At 45.3% G+C, this 13,833-nt stretch overlaps 1 protein-coding gene across 2 annotated transcripts in view; it reads right to left on the bottom strand.

Moving 5' to 3' along the window:
• Positions 1–12,407, bottom strand: part of LOC147890461 (vacuolar-sorting protein BRO1-like) — a 61,220-nt gene extending 48,813 nt beyond the window's left edge. Inside the window, exons 1-2 of one of the 2 annotated variants that reach the window (XM_087390446.1) lie at positions 12,288–12,407; positions 10,448–12,137 (exon numbers count right to left, since the gene is read on the bottom strand). In XM_087390446.1, coding sequence (XP_087246572.1) covers positions 10,448–12,061 — 1,614 coding nt within the window. In that variant the 5' untranslated portion in view covers positions 12,062–12,137; positions 12,288–12,407. The remainder of the gene's footprint in view (positions 1–10,447; positions 12,138–12,287) is intronic. The other variant, XM_087390447.1, reaches the window with a different exon arrangement.
• Between the last annotated feature and the right edge of the window lie 1,426 nt (positions 12,408–13,833).

Here is a 13,833-nt window from a genome sequence, read left to right as displayed (position 1 = left end):
TTGATTCTGAAATTTGAATTATAAAGTTAAAAGTTTATCGTTTAAACTATGGCCATGGGCCATGGCATATGCTAGCAGCCATATGCACTTGCAACTAATTAGTTAATAGTAATTTGTAAACTGTAAGATCTATGTCTTTGTAAACCTCAATCTATAGGCTGCGTGACGCATCTTTTTACTCTTTCAACTGTGTAATATGTGTGTGCATTGTGTGCACAATATGGATATCTGAGAGTTCTTTTGAGAGAGAGAGAGAGAATCTGAAGACAATTATTTATGAAGTATATATAACTTCTATAAAATATAGTATTTTTAGGCGTTTCTAGACGAAACACCTGTAAAAATCACAAGAAACGTTTCTTGTGACACTGTGTGGGATTCGGGTGGATCCCGCAAAGGTGAAATGCATCAAAGATTGGCCACAGCCACAAAATCCCACCCAATTGAGAGGACTTTTAGGTCTTGCTTCCTTCTATAGGCACTTTATTCACAAATTTGCCAAAAGGGCATCTCCTCTTACTGACCTCTTAAATAAGGATGCTTTTCGGTAGTCAAAGAGAGCACAACTCAGCTTTGAAGACCTGAAATTTGCTCACTCATCCACCTGTCTTGGTATGCCCTGATTTTTCGCGTCCTTTCATTGTGGAGGTAGATGCCAATGACAAAGGATTGGGGGCTGTTCTAAGGCAAGAACACCGGGTAATAGCCTTTGAAAGCAAGAAGTTTGATGACAAAGAACTCCATTACCATGTTTATGATCAGGAGATGCTGGCTATCTTGCATGCTTTCAAGAAATGGCATCACCATCTCTACGGACGTAAAATTAAGATGAAAACAGATCATAGGACACTCAAATTCTTCCTCACCCAGCCAAATTTGTCATATAAGCAGAAGAGGTGGTTGGTTGCAGTCCAATCCAATGACTTTGAAATTGAGTACAGAAAAGGGAAGGAAAATGTGGTTGCAAATGCCTTGTCCAGGATGTGGGCTTGCAATTCGTCTGCTATCACTACCATATATCAAGAGTGGATTCATGGCATTCAGGAAGAGTATATGCAGAATTCTAAGGCAGCTCCCATATTTTCGGATTTGCAGAAGCCTTCTAGTCAGGGTCGTCCAGATTTCAAATTGCATAATGGGCTGTTGTGGTGCCAAGACTAGTGCCAGACTCAAAATACCGCCAGTTGGTTTTGCAAGAAATGCACTCCTCTCCCATGGCATCACCTTATTCACATCTTGCTGACTCGATCATCCCGTCGCCTGTTGCTTTAGCGCTAACCCCACGACCGTGGGCATAATATACTCACCCCAACCCACCAACACGTGTCAAAAGTCTATCCCTATGCCCATTTCTATAAGTCTATCACTACGCCCATCACCTTACATCTAACCCTAAGACATCTGAAAGAATCAAGCACAACTTTACGTGCGAAGGCATGTGGAGACATGTGGTTAAATACGTGGCTGAATGCTTGCCTTGCCAACAAAATAAAGTGAACAGCAAATTACCCACATGTCTCTTGCAGCCATTACCCATTCCAAAGGGCAAATGGACGCACATAGCAATGGATTTCATCACTGGATTGCCTTCTACAGAGACAGCATCTTTGTTGTGATGAATAGAATGACAAAACAGGCCCATTTCATACCCACTAAGACCCGGTATTCAGCATCATTGAGCATGTCTTTAAGCATCATGGTTTCCCTCAGGAAATTGTCAATGACACAGATGCAAAAATTTATGGGTCACTTTTGGCAGGAGATATTTACAGCAGTGGGTACTTTACTCACACCTATCACTGCTTACCATCCTGAGACTGGGTGAACAAATGGGTGGAGGAATATTTGAGGCATTTTTGTCATGATACTCAGAAGCCTTGGGATAAATGGTTAGCACTTGCTGAATTTTGCGACAACAGTAGAGCATCTCTCCCGTGGGATTCGGATGGATACAGCAAAGGTGAAATGCACTGGCCACAACCACAAAATCCCACCCAGTTGAGAGGATTTTTAGGTCTTGCTTCCTTCTATAGGCGCTTTATTCGCAAATTTTCCAAGAGGGCAGCTCCTCTTACTAACCTCTTGAAGAAGGATGCTTTTCAGTAGTCAAAGAGAGCACAACGCAGCTTTGAAGACCTGAAATTTGCTCTCACTCATGCACCTGTCTTGGGGTATGCCCTGATTTTTCGCGTCCTTCCATTGTGGAGGCAGATGCTAGTGGCAAAGGATTGGGGACTATTCTGAGGCAAAAACACGGGGTAATAGCCTTTGAAAGCATAAACTTTGATGCCAAAGAACTCAATTACCATGTTTATGATCAAGAGATGCTGGCTATCTTGCATGCTTTCAAGAAATGGCATCACTATCTGTACAGAAGTAAATTAAGGTGAAAACAAATCATAGGACACTCAATTTCTTCCTCACCCAGCCAAATTTGTCATATAAGCAGAAGAGGTGGTTGGCTACAGTCCAATCCTATGATTTTGACATTGAGTACAGAAAAGGGAAGGAAAATGTGGCTCCAGATGCCTTGTCCAGTGTCACGGCGACGTGGTGGTGATGGTGAAGTGTCCAAACTAACTATCACTGAATTTAGCCTACGGTACCAGGCTAGGGGCCTTAGTTAATGCCCAAAAGGTACCTATGATTTCATGTGCAATAATTGCAACTCCTAGTGTTATTAGAGTGGTTTCAATTTCTAAGGTCATTGGTTTGGTTCAGTGGGGTCATTCTTTAAAAATTGACCCTCTAGAGATCCTACAAACTAGGGTCATTGGTTCCCAAGCATTAGGGTCATGGTGTGCCATTTGACTCCCCTAGGGGCATTAAAATCCCACACCTCATTTTGTACATGTGTCTGTGTGTGGCTTCTCTGCTTGCCTTGTGGCACCTAGGTGTCACCCCTGTAAGCCCCTCGAAGGCCCTGGAGCCCTTCCTTTCTTGCTGGCTGAAGTCGTTTTTCGAGCTTTCTTCATGACAGTGCTCCTCTCCTTGGTGCTCTCTGCTGCTGGCATGCTTCCTGGACCTAAACGCCTCCATTCTAGGCCATTTCTGGAGCTTTTCTCAACTTTGCTCGCGACAAAAGTCTTCCTTTCTTGAATCTGAGCTCATATTCTTGGACGCCTCTCTTCCTACTCCTGCCTGGTGCAAGGCACATTGAAAACGGAGATGTTGGTGGGCTGGAATCACCATTCTAGTGGTCGCAATCATGGCGGATTTGTTTCATCTTGCTAAACCTTCTCTTTCTTGATCTTTTCTCGTGCTGGAACTCACTCATTGGCAGCTCTCTCCTACCAGAGTCTGCTATTCAACCAACTTCTAGGGTTGTTCTGAGCTGAAACAGGCTCTTTCTGTTGGCTTGATTCTTATCTTCTCTTTCTACTCTATGCTACTGTCATTCTTACTAAGATTCTGCAACATTGGATGCCTTGCCATTGGCCCAAGGGAGGATTGGGGCACTGGTTGTGATACTCTCTTCCTGGGGGTGCAATGGCTGGGTTGTTGTACTTGTGTTATCCATGACTATTTAAAGGAACCAAGATAATAGTACTGGGAGTTGGTCACTAGCACAGCCATGGGTTGGCATTGTACTGGGCCATGGGTTGGCATTGTACTGGGTTGCACCAACGGGTGAGCTCTTGAAGGGAGTCCCTTTGTATTTGAGCTAACCAATAATTAAATAAATACCGCAAGGGGCGCCAAGTGTTGGGGCCAACAGGTGTCACTCTTCATGCTTTTGAGCCTCCCTTGTCTTAAATGGTTCAATGATGCTATGCAGTGAAGTTATATGCTCTAAGTTTTGTTTGTGGGCAATGGCAATGTTTCAAGTTAGCTGTATTTCAGATTTGTGAGATAATAGAGTCAGTTACACTGCCCTTTGTCGATCAAAGGCCGGTTACATCCAAGATGTGGGCTTGCAATTTGTCTGCTATCTCTACCATATATCAAGAGTGGATTCATGGCATTCAAGAAGAGTATATACAGAATTCTAAGGCAGCACCCATATTTTCAGATTTGCAGAATCCTTCTAGTCAGGGTCACCCAGATTTAAAATTGCATAATGGGCTGTTGTGGTGCCAAGACTAGTGCCAGACTCAAACTACCGCCAATTGGTTTTGCAAGAAATGCACTCCTCTCCCATGGCTGGACATGCGGGTATCGCTAAAACATATGAAAGAATCAAGCACAGCTTTACCTGCAAGGATGTTAAGCCAGGCAATCTCCAACTCTAGAGGACAGGATAATCAAAGGCCAAACTAGCGCAAAGGTCAAATAAAATACAGGTAAAAAGCCACACGTGAATCTCTGTCAGGACGAAAATCAAAGCCAAAATATTGTGTTAAAACCTCGTCAAAAACAGGCCCCAGAAGAGCCCAGAATCGGAGGCCAAAACTGGCCGACCAGACCGACCAGGCCGGTCAAAATCTGGCCAACCAGACTGGCCAGGTCGGCCAGATCTGGGCCGACCAGCTGGCCGACCAGCTGGTTGACCGACTGGCCCTTCCCTATTTAAAGGGGGGGGCCTAGGTGCTCATTCATCACTTCTGCTCCTGAGGAGCCCTGCACACCCTGAGCTCCTGCCTCCTTCCTGCTTCCTAGCTGCCACCTCTCTGCCTCTTCTTCCTGCCTCCTGGCTGCCTCCTCTCTGCCTCTCCTTTCTGCCTCTCCTTCCTGCTCCAGATCTGCCCCTACTTCTGCTCCAGATCTGCCCCCAACTTCTGCTCCAGATCTGCCCCAACTTCTGCTCCATCTACTGTTCTTTTTGCTCCAGATCTGCAGCAACCCTTGCATCAGTTTGCTGTCCCAGATCTGCTTCAGTTCCAACTTGTGGAGCTAGTGCAGACGTTCACTACAGTTGGCTGCCCTAGAGGACTGATGTTTGCTCCCTCCAAAGCTTCTCTCTCATACCTTCTCTTGTATTGAGTTCCTTTGGTGATATATATTTCTTCTTCAGCTATCATTAGTCTTCAGTGTTGTTTTATTTGTCTCCAAGAATTTTCTTTATATGGTATCAGAGCAAGGTGTGCCTATTGACACCTGAGCCTTGACCTGGAAAGCTTGGAAGATAGATCATCAACTGAAGATGTCTTCTCCTTCTTCCCCGAAGCGATCTCAGCCTGAATCGACCTCTATTCAACCACCACCCTCGTCATATGTCGAGAAAGAGTCTGCAAGGATCGAAGGTGATGAATACCTCTCCAAACTCTTTAAAGAATTTGCTGAATTTCAGAAATGGAAGGAACTTGAAGCAGGTACCCGCACACCTTGTGCTTCTACTTCTCCACGTTTTTCTCCGATACGTCAACAAGGACCTCTATTCAACTCAGAAGAAGTAGCGCAACATCTCAAGTTCGGTACCGACGAAGAACAAGTATACCCTGACGAAAGAGGACAGGCCAGCATGAGAACAATGGGTTATTCGACAATGCCTATCCCACAAGAATCAGTGCAAGGTATGTTGCCCTATTCCCTTGGTGCAACTCCATCTGTTATGCAAGGCATAGGAACGAGTAATCACGAGGACACAGATCCATACATGCATGTGAACACTCGTAGACGAGAAAGGAGAAATGCGTCAGACAATGAGTTTGCTTTCGGTTCTCATTCTTCCTTCCCTCCCATCCCTCTCATATCTTCCGCTGCCATCTTTCCTCCAGTGGCTTCTCATCCTCCATCTTCTCCCATGCCACTGGGCTCCTATAGTTTATTTCCCTCTCTCTCTCCTGCTGCCCCTTTTTCCCCTCTCATGTCGTATCCCGCCTCTCATGTTTATCCCTCCCCCTCAGGACCTTCTCCGAATCCTTTTGTTCCTCCGGTAGTGCCGCCTCTCCCTTCTTCTCACTCCGCTCCCGTTCTGAATTCTCTCATGCCTCCACCGGTTGCTTCTCCCTATCATTCCCTTTCTTCCTCTCACCCTGTCTCTGCAACAACCAAACATGCTTTTACTGATATGACTCGTTTTCACGGGTCTAATTATACCACATGGTCAAATCTCATGCGCCATGTGCTTGATTCTCAAGACCTATGGGAACTCGTTCAAGGTACTAAACCGCAACCCGATCCTCATGTTTATCCTTATCAGGTAGTTCGCTCGTGGCGACATCATAATGCCACTGCCATTGTCGAAATCATGCAAGGTCTTTTGCCTGAATTTCACTCTCAATTACAGCATTTTGACCTTGCCTCTGAGCGATGGGCACATCTCACTGACCGCTATGCAGCCCGAGATCGTACTCGTCGCATCAATCTTGACCACGATCTCCAGCAATTCCAGATCACTGCTGACGATGATCTCAAGGTCAAACTAGCAGACTACCGGCAGTTAGTTGCTGAATTTGCCACAACTGGTCCTCCCAAATCCGAGGATGACCAAGTTACTTTCTTTTTGAACAAACTCCCGCCCAAGTATTTTAGTTTTATGCAACAAATCATTTCTCAACCCTCTCTTCCTACTTTTTATGAGTTCGAATGTCAACTTTTGTGTTATGCTCGTCTCTACTCTCAGGTCCACCAAAAACATAGTGTTCCTGCTTCAGAGGGGGCTCTTCTCTCCGGGATTCAAAAAGATCAACTCAGCTCCGGGAAGCCCTCTCCCACTCCTAACTCCAATAACTCCTCTGGTATTAAACCCGCCTGGCACAACCTTCCCAAAAAGAATCGGTTTTGTCAGCATTGCCAGAAAGTTGGGCATATTGATGACGAATGTCGCTCCAAAGCCAAAGGCATTCTTCCACAGCCCCCCACCACGACTCCTCTGCCACCTCGTTGGCGCCCTAGGAGTGGTCCTCCTCCACCTAACGCTGGTCTTTGGAGACCACAGGGCCATGTCACTAATCATTTCACCCCATCCCCTCCTTTCATAACTCCCGAAGGCCTGTCTGACTGGTCCACTGGAGATTCTCTAGACTTCACTTCTCAAGCCTTGATCCATATCACCGAGCTTGACTCCTCCCCATCCATATCTGGATCAGCATTTCATACTCTTCCATGTGGCTCTAAAGCCCCTTGGATTGTGAATAGTGGAGCCACTCATCATATGAGCCCTCATCATGATCTCTTCATTTCTATTTATGGATCACTTTTGGCACAAGATATTTACAGCAATGGGTACTTTACTCACACCTAGCACTGCTTACCATCCTGAGACTGATGGACAGTCGGAAAGGGTGAACAAATGGGTGGAGGAATATTTGAGGCACTTTTGTCATGATACTCAGAAGTCTTGGGATAAATGGTTGGCACTTGCTTGCTACAACAGTACAGCATCTCTCCATTGACATGAGCACCGTTTGAGACACTCCATGCTCATGACGAAAGAGAATACAGTCATTACGGCAAGCATGGATGGAATCATAATCCATACCCACTGTTGTTAGCATCTTCTTCGCTTCATCTCTTGATGCAGACATGGTATTTGGTGCAGGCAACATCTTCTAGAGCAACCTATCACAATTCAAACATACATAGGCTTCGAATAATGATGATTCTCACCTCTCTTTTCCCCTTTTCTTTCTCTTTTTCCCTCTTTCAAAGCTAGGAGTTACCTCCACTGATGTAGAAGAAGTGCCACTAATTTAGGACACCCTCTCTCCATTTCTATAAAAGAGGGACTTCCCTCTCAAATCAATAGAACACCCATAGCAATATCTTTTGTGTTCTCACTCCTCTTGCCACAATGCACCTATTCTTTCCCACGTTTCAACACCCCATTCCCTCATTTCTCTCTCTCTCCATTTTTCCTCTCCCTCCTTTATTCTAAACGTTCTCCCTTCTCCTAATCTACATCGGCGTATTCAATTTTAATGCATTGTATGCCAAAAGATAAAGAGTGACCCAGGTCATCAATGCTATGCTTTTACAACCTGTACCCATACATTCCAAAAGATGGGAAGACCTTAATATGGATTTTGTATTTGGGTTTCCTCAGGGTGGCTCATTTGACCAATACTCACTATCATTGATTGCCTTAGTAGGAAGGATATATTATCTCTTGGAATAGCCAAACTCTTCATTTATGATATCTTTAAACTTCACGGATACCCTAGATTGATTACTTTAAAGACAATGATTCTGAAATTTTGAGACATTTTTTGATAGACTTATTTGAGAACCATGATATAAATTACAACTTTCCACTACCTTTCATCCAGAAACAAATAGCCCAACTTAAGGCTACTTGGACAAGGGAGCACCATATGAGACATGATGTCAAATGGGCTACCTATTTATAATAATTTCATCTTGTCATCAAGTACATGCAAAGTTCCTCCAAAAGAAGTAGATATATTGCCTCATTAATCTTGCAATTTGTAATAAAGTATTTGCACCATGTTTTTGAAGATATTTGTCTTTCAAAGAGGGAGATTATGTGCATTTGTGTCTCCATAAGAATCGTTATGCCTCGCTGAAAGGTAATACCAACACAAAGCTTGCTCATAGGTATGACGGTCCTTACAGGATCATCAGCAAGGTTGGGGACGTCGCATATCAGTTGGAGCTACCCAATACCTCCAAGATCCATGATGTTTTCCATGTGTCTTTGCTGAAACCACATGTTGGACAGCATGTCCATGTTCTTCCTGAGCTGCCACCTATGGACACATCCTCTATGTTCCAAAGCGCATTGTGGGTTTCAGAGACCATGTACTCCAAAACAAGGCCTGCGTAGAGTATCTTATCAAGTGGCGGGGACTCCCTGAGGATGAAAATTCATGGCAGCCAGAAAGCATTGTCCAGGACCACCTATCTCCTACCGGATTGATTAGAAATTGCTGTTCACTGCAATTTTCGGACAGCCATGCTGTGAAATTTTGAGGGCAAAATTCTATGGGAAGGGATGGCTGTAATGAAGGGGAAAAAGGGCCAAGTTAGAGGCCCTTTTGAGACCCTTTAGGTGGAAAATGTGGAGGGACTATATAAGTCCCCATCCACCCCCTACTATGTACTTTTTGATGTGACATCTAATCTTATCTACGCCTTCCTGCTACCTGCTCCCTACTCTCTCACCCCCTCTCTCTTCCCTACTCTCTCTCTCTCTCTCTCTCTCTCTCTCTCTCTCTCTCCCCCCTACCTCAATCTCTCACTCCTGCCCCTCCTCTTCCCCCTTTTCCCCTATCTCTCTCTCCCTTATGCTCCTCTATCCCCTTTCTCCAAATCTGTCCTTAGTCCTTTTCTACAAGCAGCCACCACCACACAGTTGCACTCATTTGCCTGTCACGGATAATGACGTCTCCGCATGGTGCAATCTACCCAGACCAAACAACACCACGCGTCGGCCACGTGACAGCCCACAGTCCACAGTCCAGCTCTCAGCTCTGATACCACTGTTAGTGGTTCCCACAGGGGACACGTGTCAGCGCCGGTGTGGGGTCCCACTCTTTGCCCCATAGCCGTGCTGGTGCCTCCAGAGGCTCCCAAAAGTACCAAGAGGGATATCTCTGAAGGGTCTCACAAGGTATTGAATCCAAGGTCCACCTGAGTGCAGATATGATTATGGGATTATTCAAGTCCCCCACTTGCCACATGTCGTCCAGCGCTCAAGGCCCCATTTTTACATCACAATCAATACATGCTCCACAAGGGGTTTGGACCGCACAAAGGCTCCAACATCCTCATCCAGCTGAATTGAGGATTAAAGAGTCAAGCGGGGGAGGACTGGTACATGTATTCCTTCCTCATCAATGGACAAGGCATATACCAATTACACTCATCCATCACATATCGATTATGTCAGGTATTCTTTTGAGTTCCAAATCGCATCCTGATATCTTTAGGAAAAGGAAACACCAGCATTCTCCCTAACCTATATACCTAGATGAATCCAGGAACATTCCCAAACTCATTCTCTAAAAACACAACATGTGCAGTTTCAATCTCACGATAGTCACTCACAAGATTGAAAACCATAAACTCCATAAAGCATAGCAGGGACTAGCTACTATGACATCCCCGCTGACGTCATCAGCGCCCAACAATGGGTGTAGACCATAGCATAAAAGTATGCTCACACACATACAAATCCACACACCCCTCATACTTGAGCATCCTTTTAGACATACTTGAGCATCCACATACTTGAGCATACTTCTCCCTAACCTAGCCAGTTCTCTACAAACAAAAGGGCAAGCCATATGCACTCCAACCTGACCTTTCTAGGGTGCCACAAGAAGGATAACAGCTGATCTGAACAACAAAACTCTAAAAGCATTCATGCATCTGTCATCATAATTTTAAAATAAGGCAAAATACAATATATACCTTTGTAAGACTAGAATATATCCTATCGTACAAATTTAGATTTTTGTTGTTCTAAAGATGAAAAAAGGCAAAATACAGAATTGAAAAGGCAAAGTTATCATTGTAAAGCAAAAATAAACTTTTACTTCAATCAAAAAAGCAGCATAAATGTACAAATGGCACAAAAGGTACAAAAGAGAGCTGTACTCACAGGCTTCACATCCAGAATGGACATCATGGCCCAGTTGTCTTTGATTGAACGCTCGATTCTTGCATCCATGTCTGCAGCTTGCTTTAATTTCACAGCAAAACTGCTGAGACGATCTTGAAAACTTTTAGTCAGCGTGCTTGACTGTGGCCTTGTCCAGCGAGTTCCAAACTGTGCCCTAAATTGTGCGTCCTCCTGAGACTCCTTTTGCAATATTTCCTCACATTGCACAAGCATTTCCTGGTTGACACGCCTGAGATCCTGCAATTGCCTGATCTCAACTTCCAACCCTGATGGCCCTCCATCCAACTGGACAGCCTCAACATCGTCTCTAAGCTGCTCAGGAAGGATAGAACTGCCCTCCAGTGCATGCAGAGACTCTGGAAGCTCCATTTCTTTAAGTTTCACCCTGGTGATCTCACTTTCCTGCTGCAACTTCTCTGCTTGCGACCTTATTATGTCATCTAACATTTCAGTATATCTGGAGAGAGCCTTTGCACTGCTATCCGGAACAAGCCCAGCAAACATCTTTTCCTTGCTAGCATCCAGAACGTCCGCCAAATTAGATGACTTTACAAGTGAAGCTGCCGGCAGTGGTGCTAATGAGTTAGCAGAGGGGATTCTCATCAGATACACACGATCATTCTCCTTCTTGGCACGGTCAAGGTTGAGATTTACATTTGCTTCAAGTTTAGACACAGCGTCGAGGAGAGGACTCACAACCCCCCTTCCTGATTTCTTTGCATTGGCGAGAGCTATGCTTGCCACGTTCAAACGGGTTATTTCCTCAGCAATATCCTCTTTGTCATGAAGTTCTAGAGCTGTCCTGTAACAAGCCTCCCCATGGAACTGAGCCGCTTTCAGTTGCACATGGGCTACCCAAGAACGATCGAAGTGCTGATTTAAAGGAGGAAGTATTAAGGCTGCGTGTGCTTCTTCATAATACAATCCAACCTGCTTTGCAATTTTTGCGCACAGTGCCGAAGGTTTCTGATCAGCAATTGCTTTTTCAAAGAAACATTCTTGAGCTTGAGCAAGCATTAGCCTCTCGAGCATACCAGCAGATTCCACAGAGATGTCCACTGTGGAGGTGCCTGCAGACGCTTTCATTGAAATGTTGTCTCTGAGGAATGCAAATGCCCCTGCTGCCGCCTGGAAGCAATTGCACGCCTGCTTGATTCCATTGGGAGTTGAACGATCGGCACCCAAAGCTATTTGGCTCTGAACAGCACCCAAATTGAAAATGATGGAAGCTTTTTCAAAATGTATATTTTGTTGCGAAGCCTTTTTCCCCTGCTTGAAAGCATCATACCAACTGAACGAGAGCGTGTTTACATGCTCTTTCTCGTTCGAGATAGGGAACCGCGACTCCATCACGCAGAGAGCTCTAAAGTATCTCTGAAGCAGATCGCGGCGGGACTCAAGCGAGTCGGAGGTCTTCTCGACTTCACTGCGCATCTGCTGCACGATCTGCAAATCCTCTTCATTGTCCACTGCCTCCCTTTCAGAGTAGTGCTGCACTATGTACTGCCGAAGGGGCTTATAAAGATCCACGGAATTCGTTTTCTTCTCGTGAACGGCAAGCATGACATTGATGGTGACAGAGGGCGCGGCCATGTCAAAGGCTAGGATGAAAACGGAGCTCCAAAATCCACCGCGACTGTGAGAGTGTGGATATCATCAACAACAAACCCTGAAACGGAGGCCTAAATTATGCGTGCGATCGGGAAGAAAGCGAGAATTGATGAAAAGGAAAGCGAGATTCGATGGATGGGAGAGAGGAAAAGCGATCGATTGCAAAGCTGAGGATGCGAAATTGGCGAGAAAAGGAGAGGAAGCTCACCGATGTGCAGGGCTTGGAATTCGGAGAGCAGAGAAATGAACTCGTCGTGATGGTGGACTGCTTCTTCCTTCCAACAGAAACGTTTTTGCAAAAAGAAAGCAATGGCCAACAAAAAGCGTGTTGAGCAAGGATGATGATGATGATGATGATGATGATGGCAATCATGGTCCCGGCACCACATCCCCCTGGCACCACATCGCTCCACCTGGCTTGGGCACTAGTGGCGCACCACCAAGTTTTGGCGACGGTGTATAGAAACAGCTTACTCCGCCTTGCACACGTGTGGCGCACACCTCGCTGCTGTCAGGCTGTTTCTACACACCCCCCCCTAACTCCACCTCTACCTGTGAGGCTGTTTACACACCGCCGACTTGCTCGCCTGTCAGCCAAAATACAGGTGTGTTTCGCCACATGGCGAGGTGCAATTGGCCCCGAAAATTGCATCGCCTGAACTTCGCTTGACCTATGGGCATCCAAAAACTTCGAAGTGACGCTTGGCATAAGTTGTGAGGCTGTTGACACATCGCCCGAGCTCTCCCTCTGTGGCCAGCCAAAAACTTCGTGGCGCCGCTTGGCATGGGCATACCTAGCTGTGAGGTGGTTCACTCCACTAGCTTGCCTGCCCATCAGCCAAAAATACAAGTGCATTCTGTCACATGGCGAGGTGCAATTGGCCTTGAGCGTGCCCAAACTTGGGTGGACAAGATCCCGTGCCCAAGTGCCTCGTGTTGGTTACAATAGCAAGAGGGGTTTTCAATTCAACTTTAGAAAAAAATCACTTAGTTCATAAATAAAGAGGGGTGTTTTTATTGGGGGGAAATTTTTAGTTAAGGGATTTTTTAAATACCCCATGAACGCACATGATATATAGGGTTTCTAAGTAGTGCACCCCCCGAACCAAGTGCTTGGGCAAGGGGTTTCTTCTTCAAGAATCTTAAATGCGGGTTCAACTAGAACCCATAACCTTCTGCCACATGCACAAGATTTTCACCACCCAGCCATGGCAATGTGTATGCATCTATTCTTCAAGCTTCAACCGGTAGGCCTTTGGTGTGTAGATACCTTATGATTCGAAGTACAATCGACCTCTAAGCATTAGTTAACTATACTGATTCGACAGTGTTTCTTCATTAACCCATTTTCGCCCTCGTGGATCCCATATCTTCCTAAATGTTATAAAACCTTTTGCACAAAGATTCTTTACTAGATTGCGAGCAACCACAAGAAGCTTGAATAAACCTCTATAAGCATACTCTGAAAGCCACATAAAAATGTTCAGGGAGGCATCGCCTTGCATGTGACCCTTTCCCTTCCACGAGGTATCTGCAAATGACAATTTCCACTTAGCAACCAGCTTATTAAGTGTTTTTTACTGTGAGATTTTGACTTCGTACTTGCAAAGCACTTCGTCTTGCCAACCACAGTGCACAAACACCTTGAGGCCCATTCATGGCTATTAAATATCTCGAAATAATTGCCCATGGTTGATTGCAATGTAGTTTTAAAACCATTTCACATTCAATCTCCTACATTTCTGTATCATCTC

Source organism: Dipteris shenzhenensis, chromosome 19 (assembly GCF_047967505.1).
Source record: "Dipteris shenzhenensis isolate YYH24624 ecotype China chromosome 19, Dip_SZ_1.0, whole genome shotgun sequence".
NCBI lineage: Eukaryota > Viridiplantae > Streptophyta > Polypodiopsida > Gleicheniales > Dipteridaceae > Dipteris > Dipteris shenzhenensis.
Note: the sequence above shows the minus strand (reverse complement) of the source record. Positions and strands in the feature narration are given on the sequence as shown.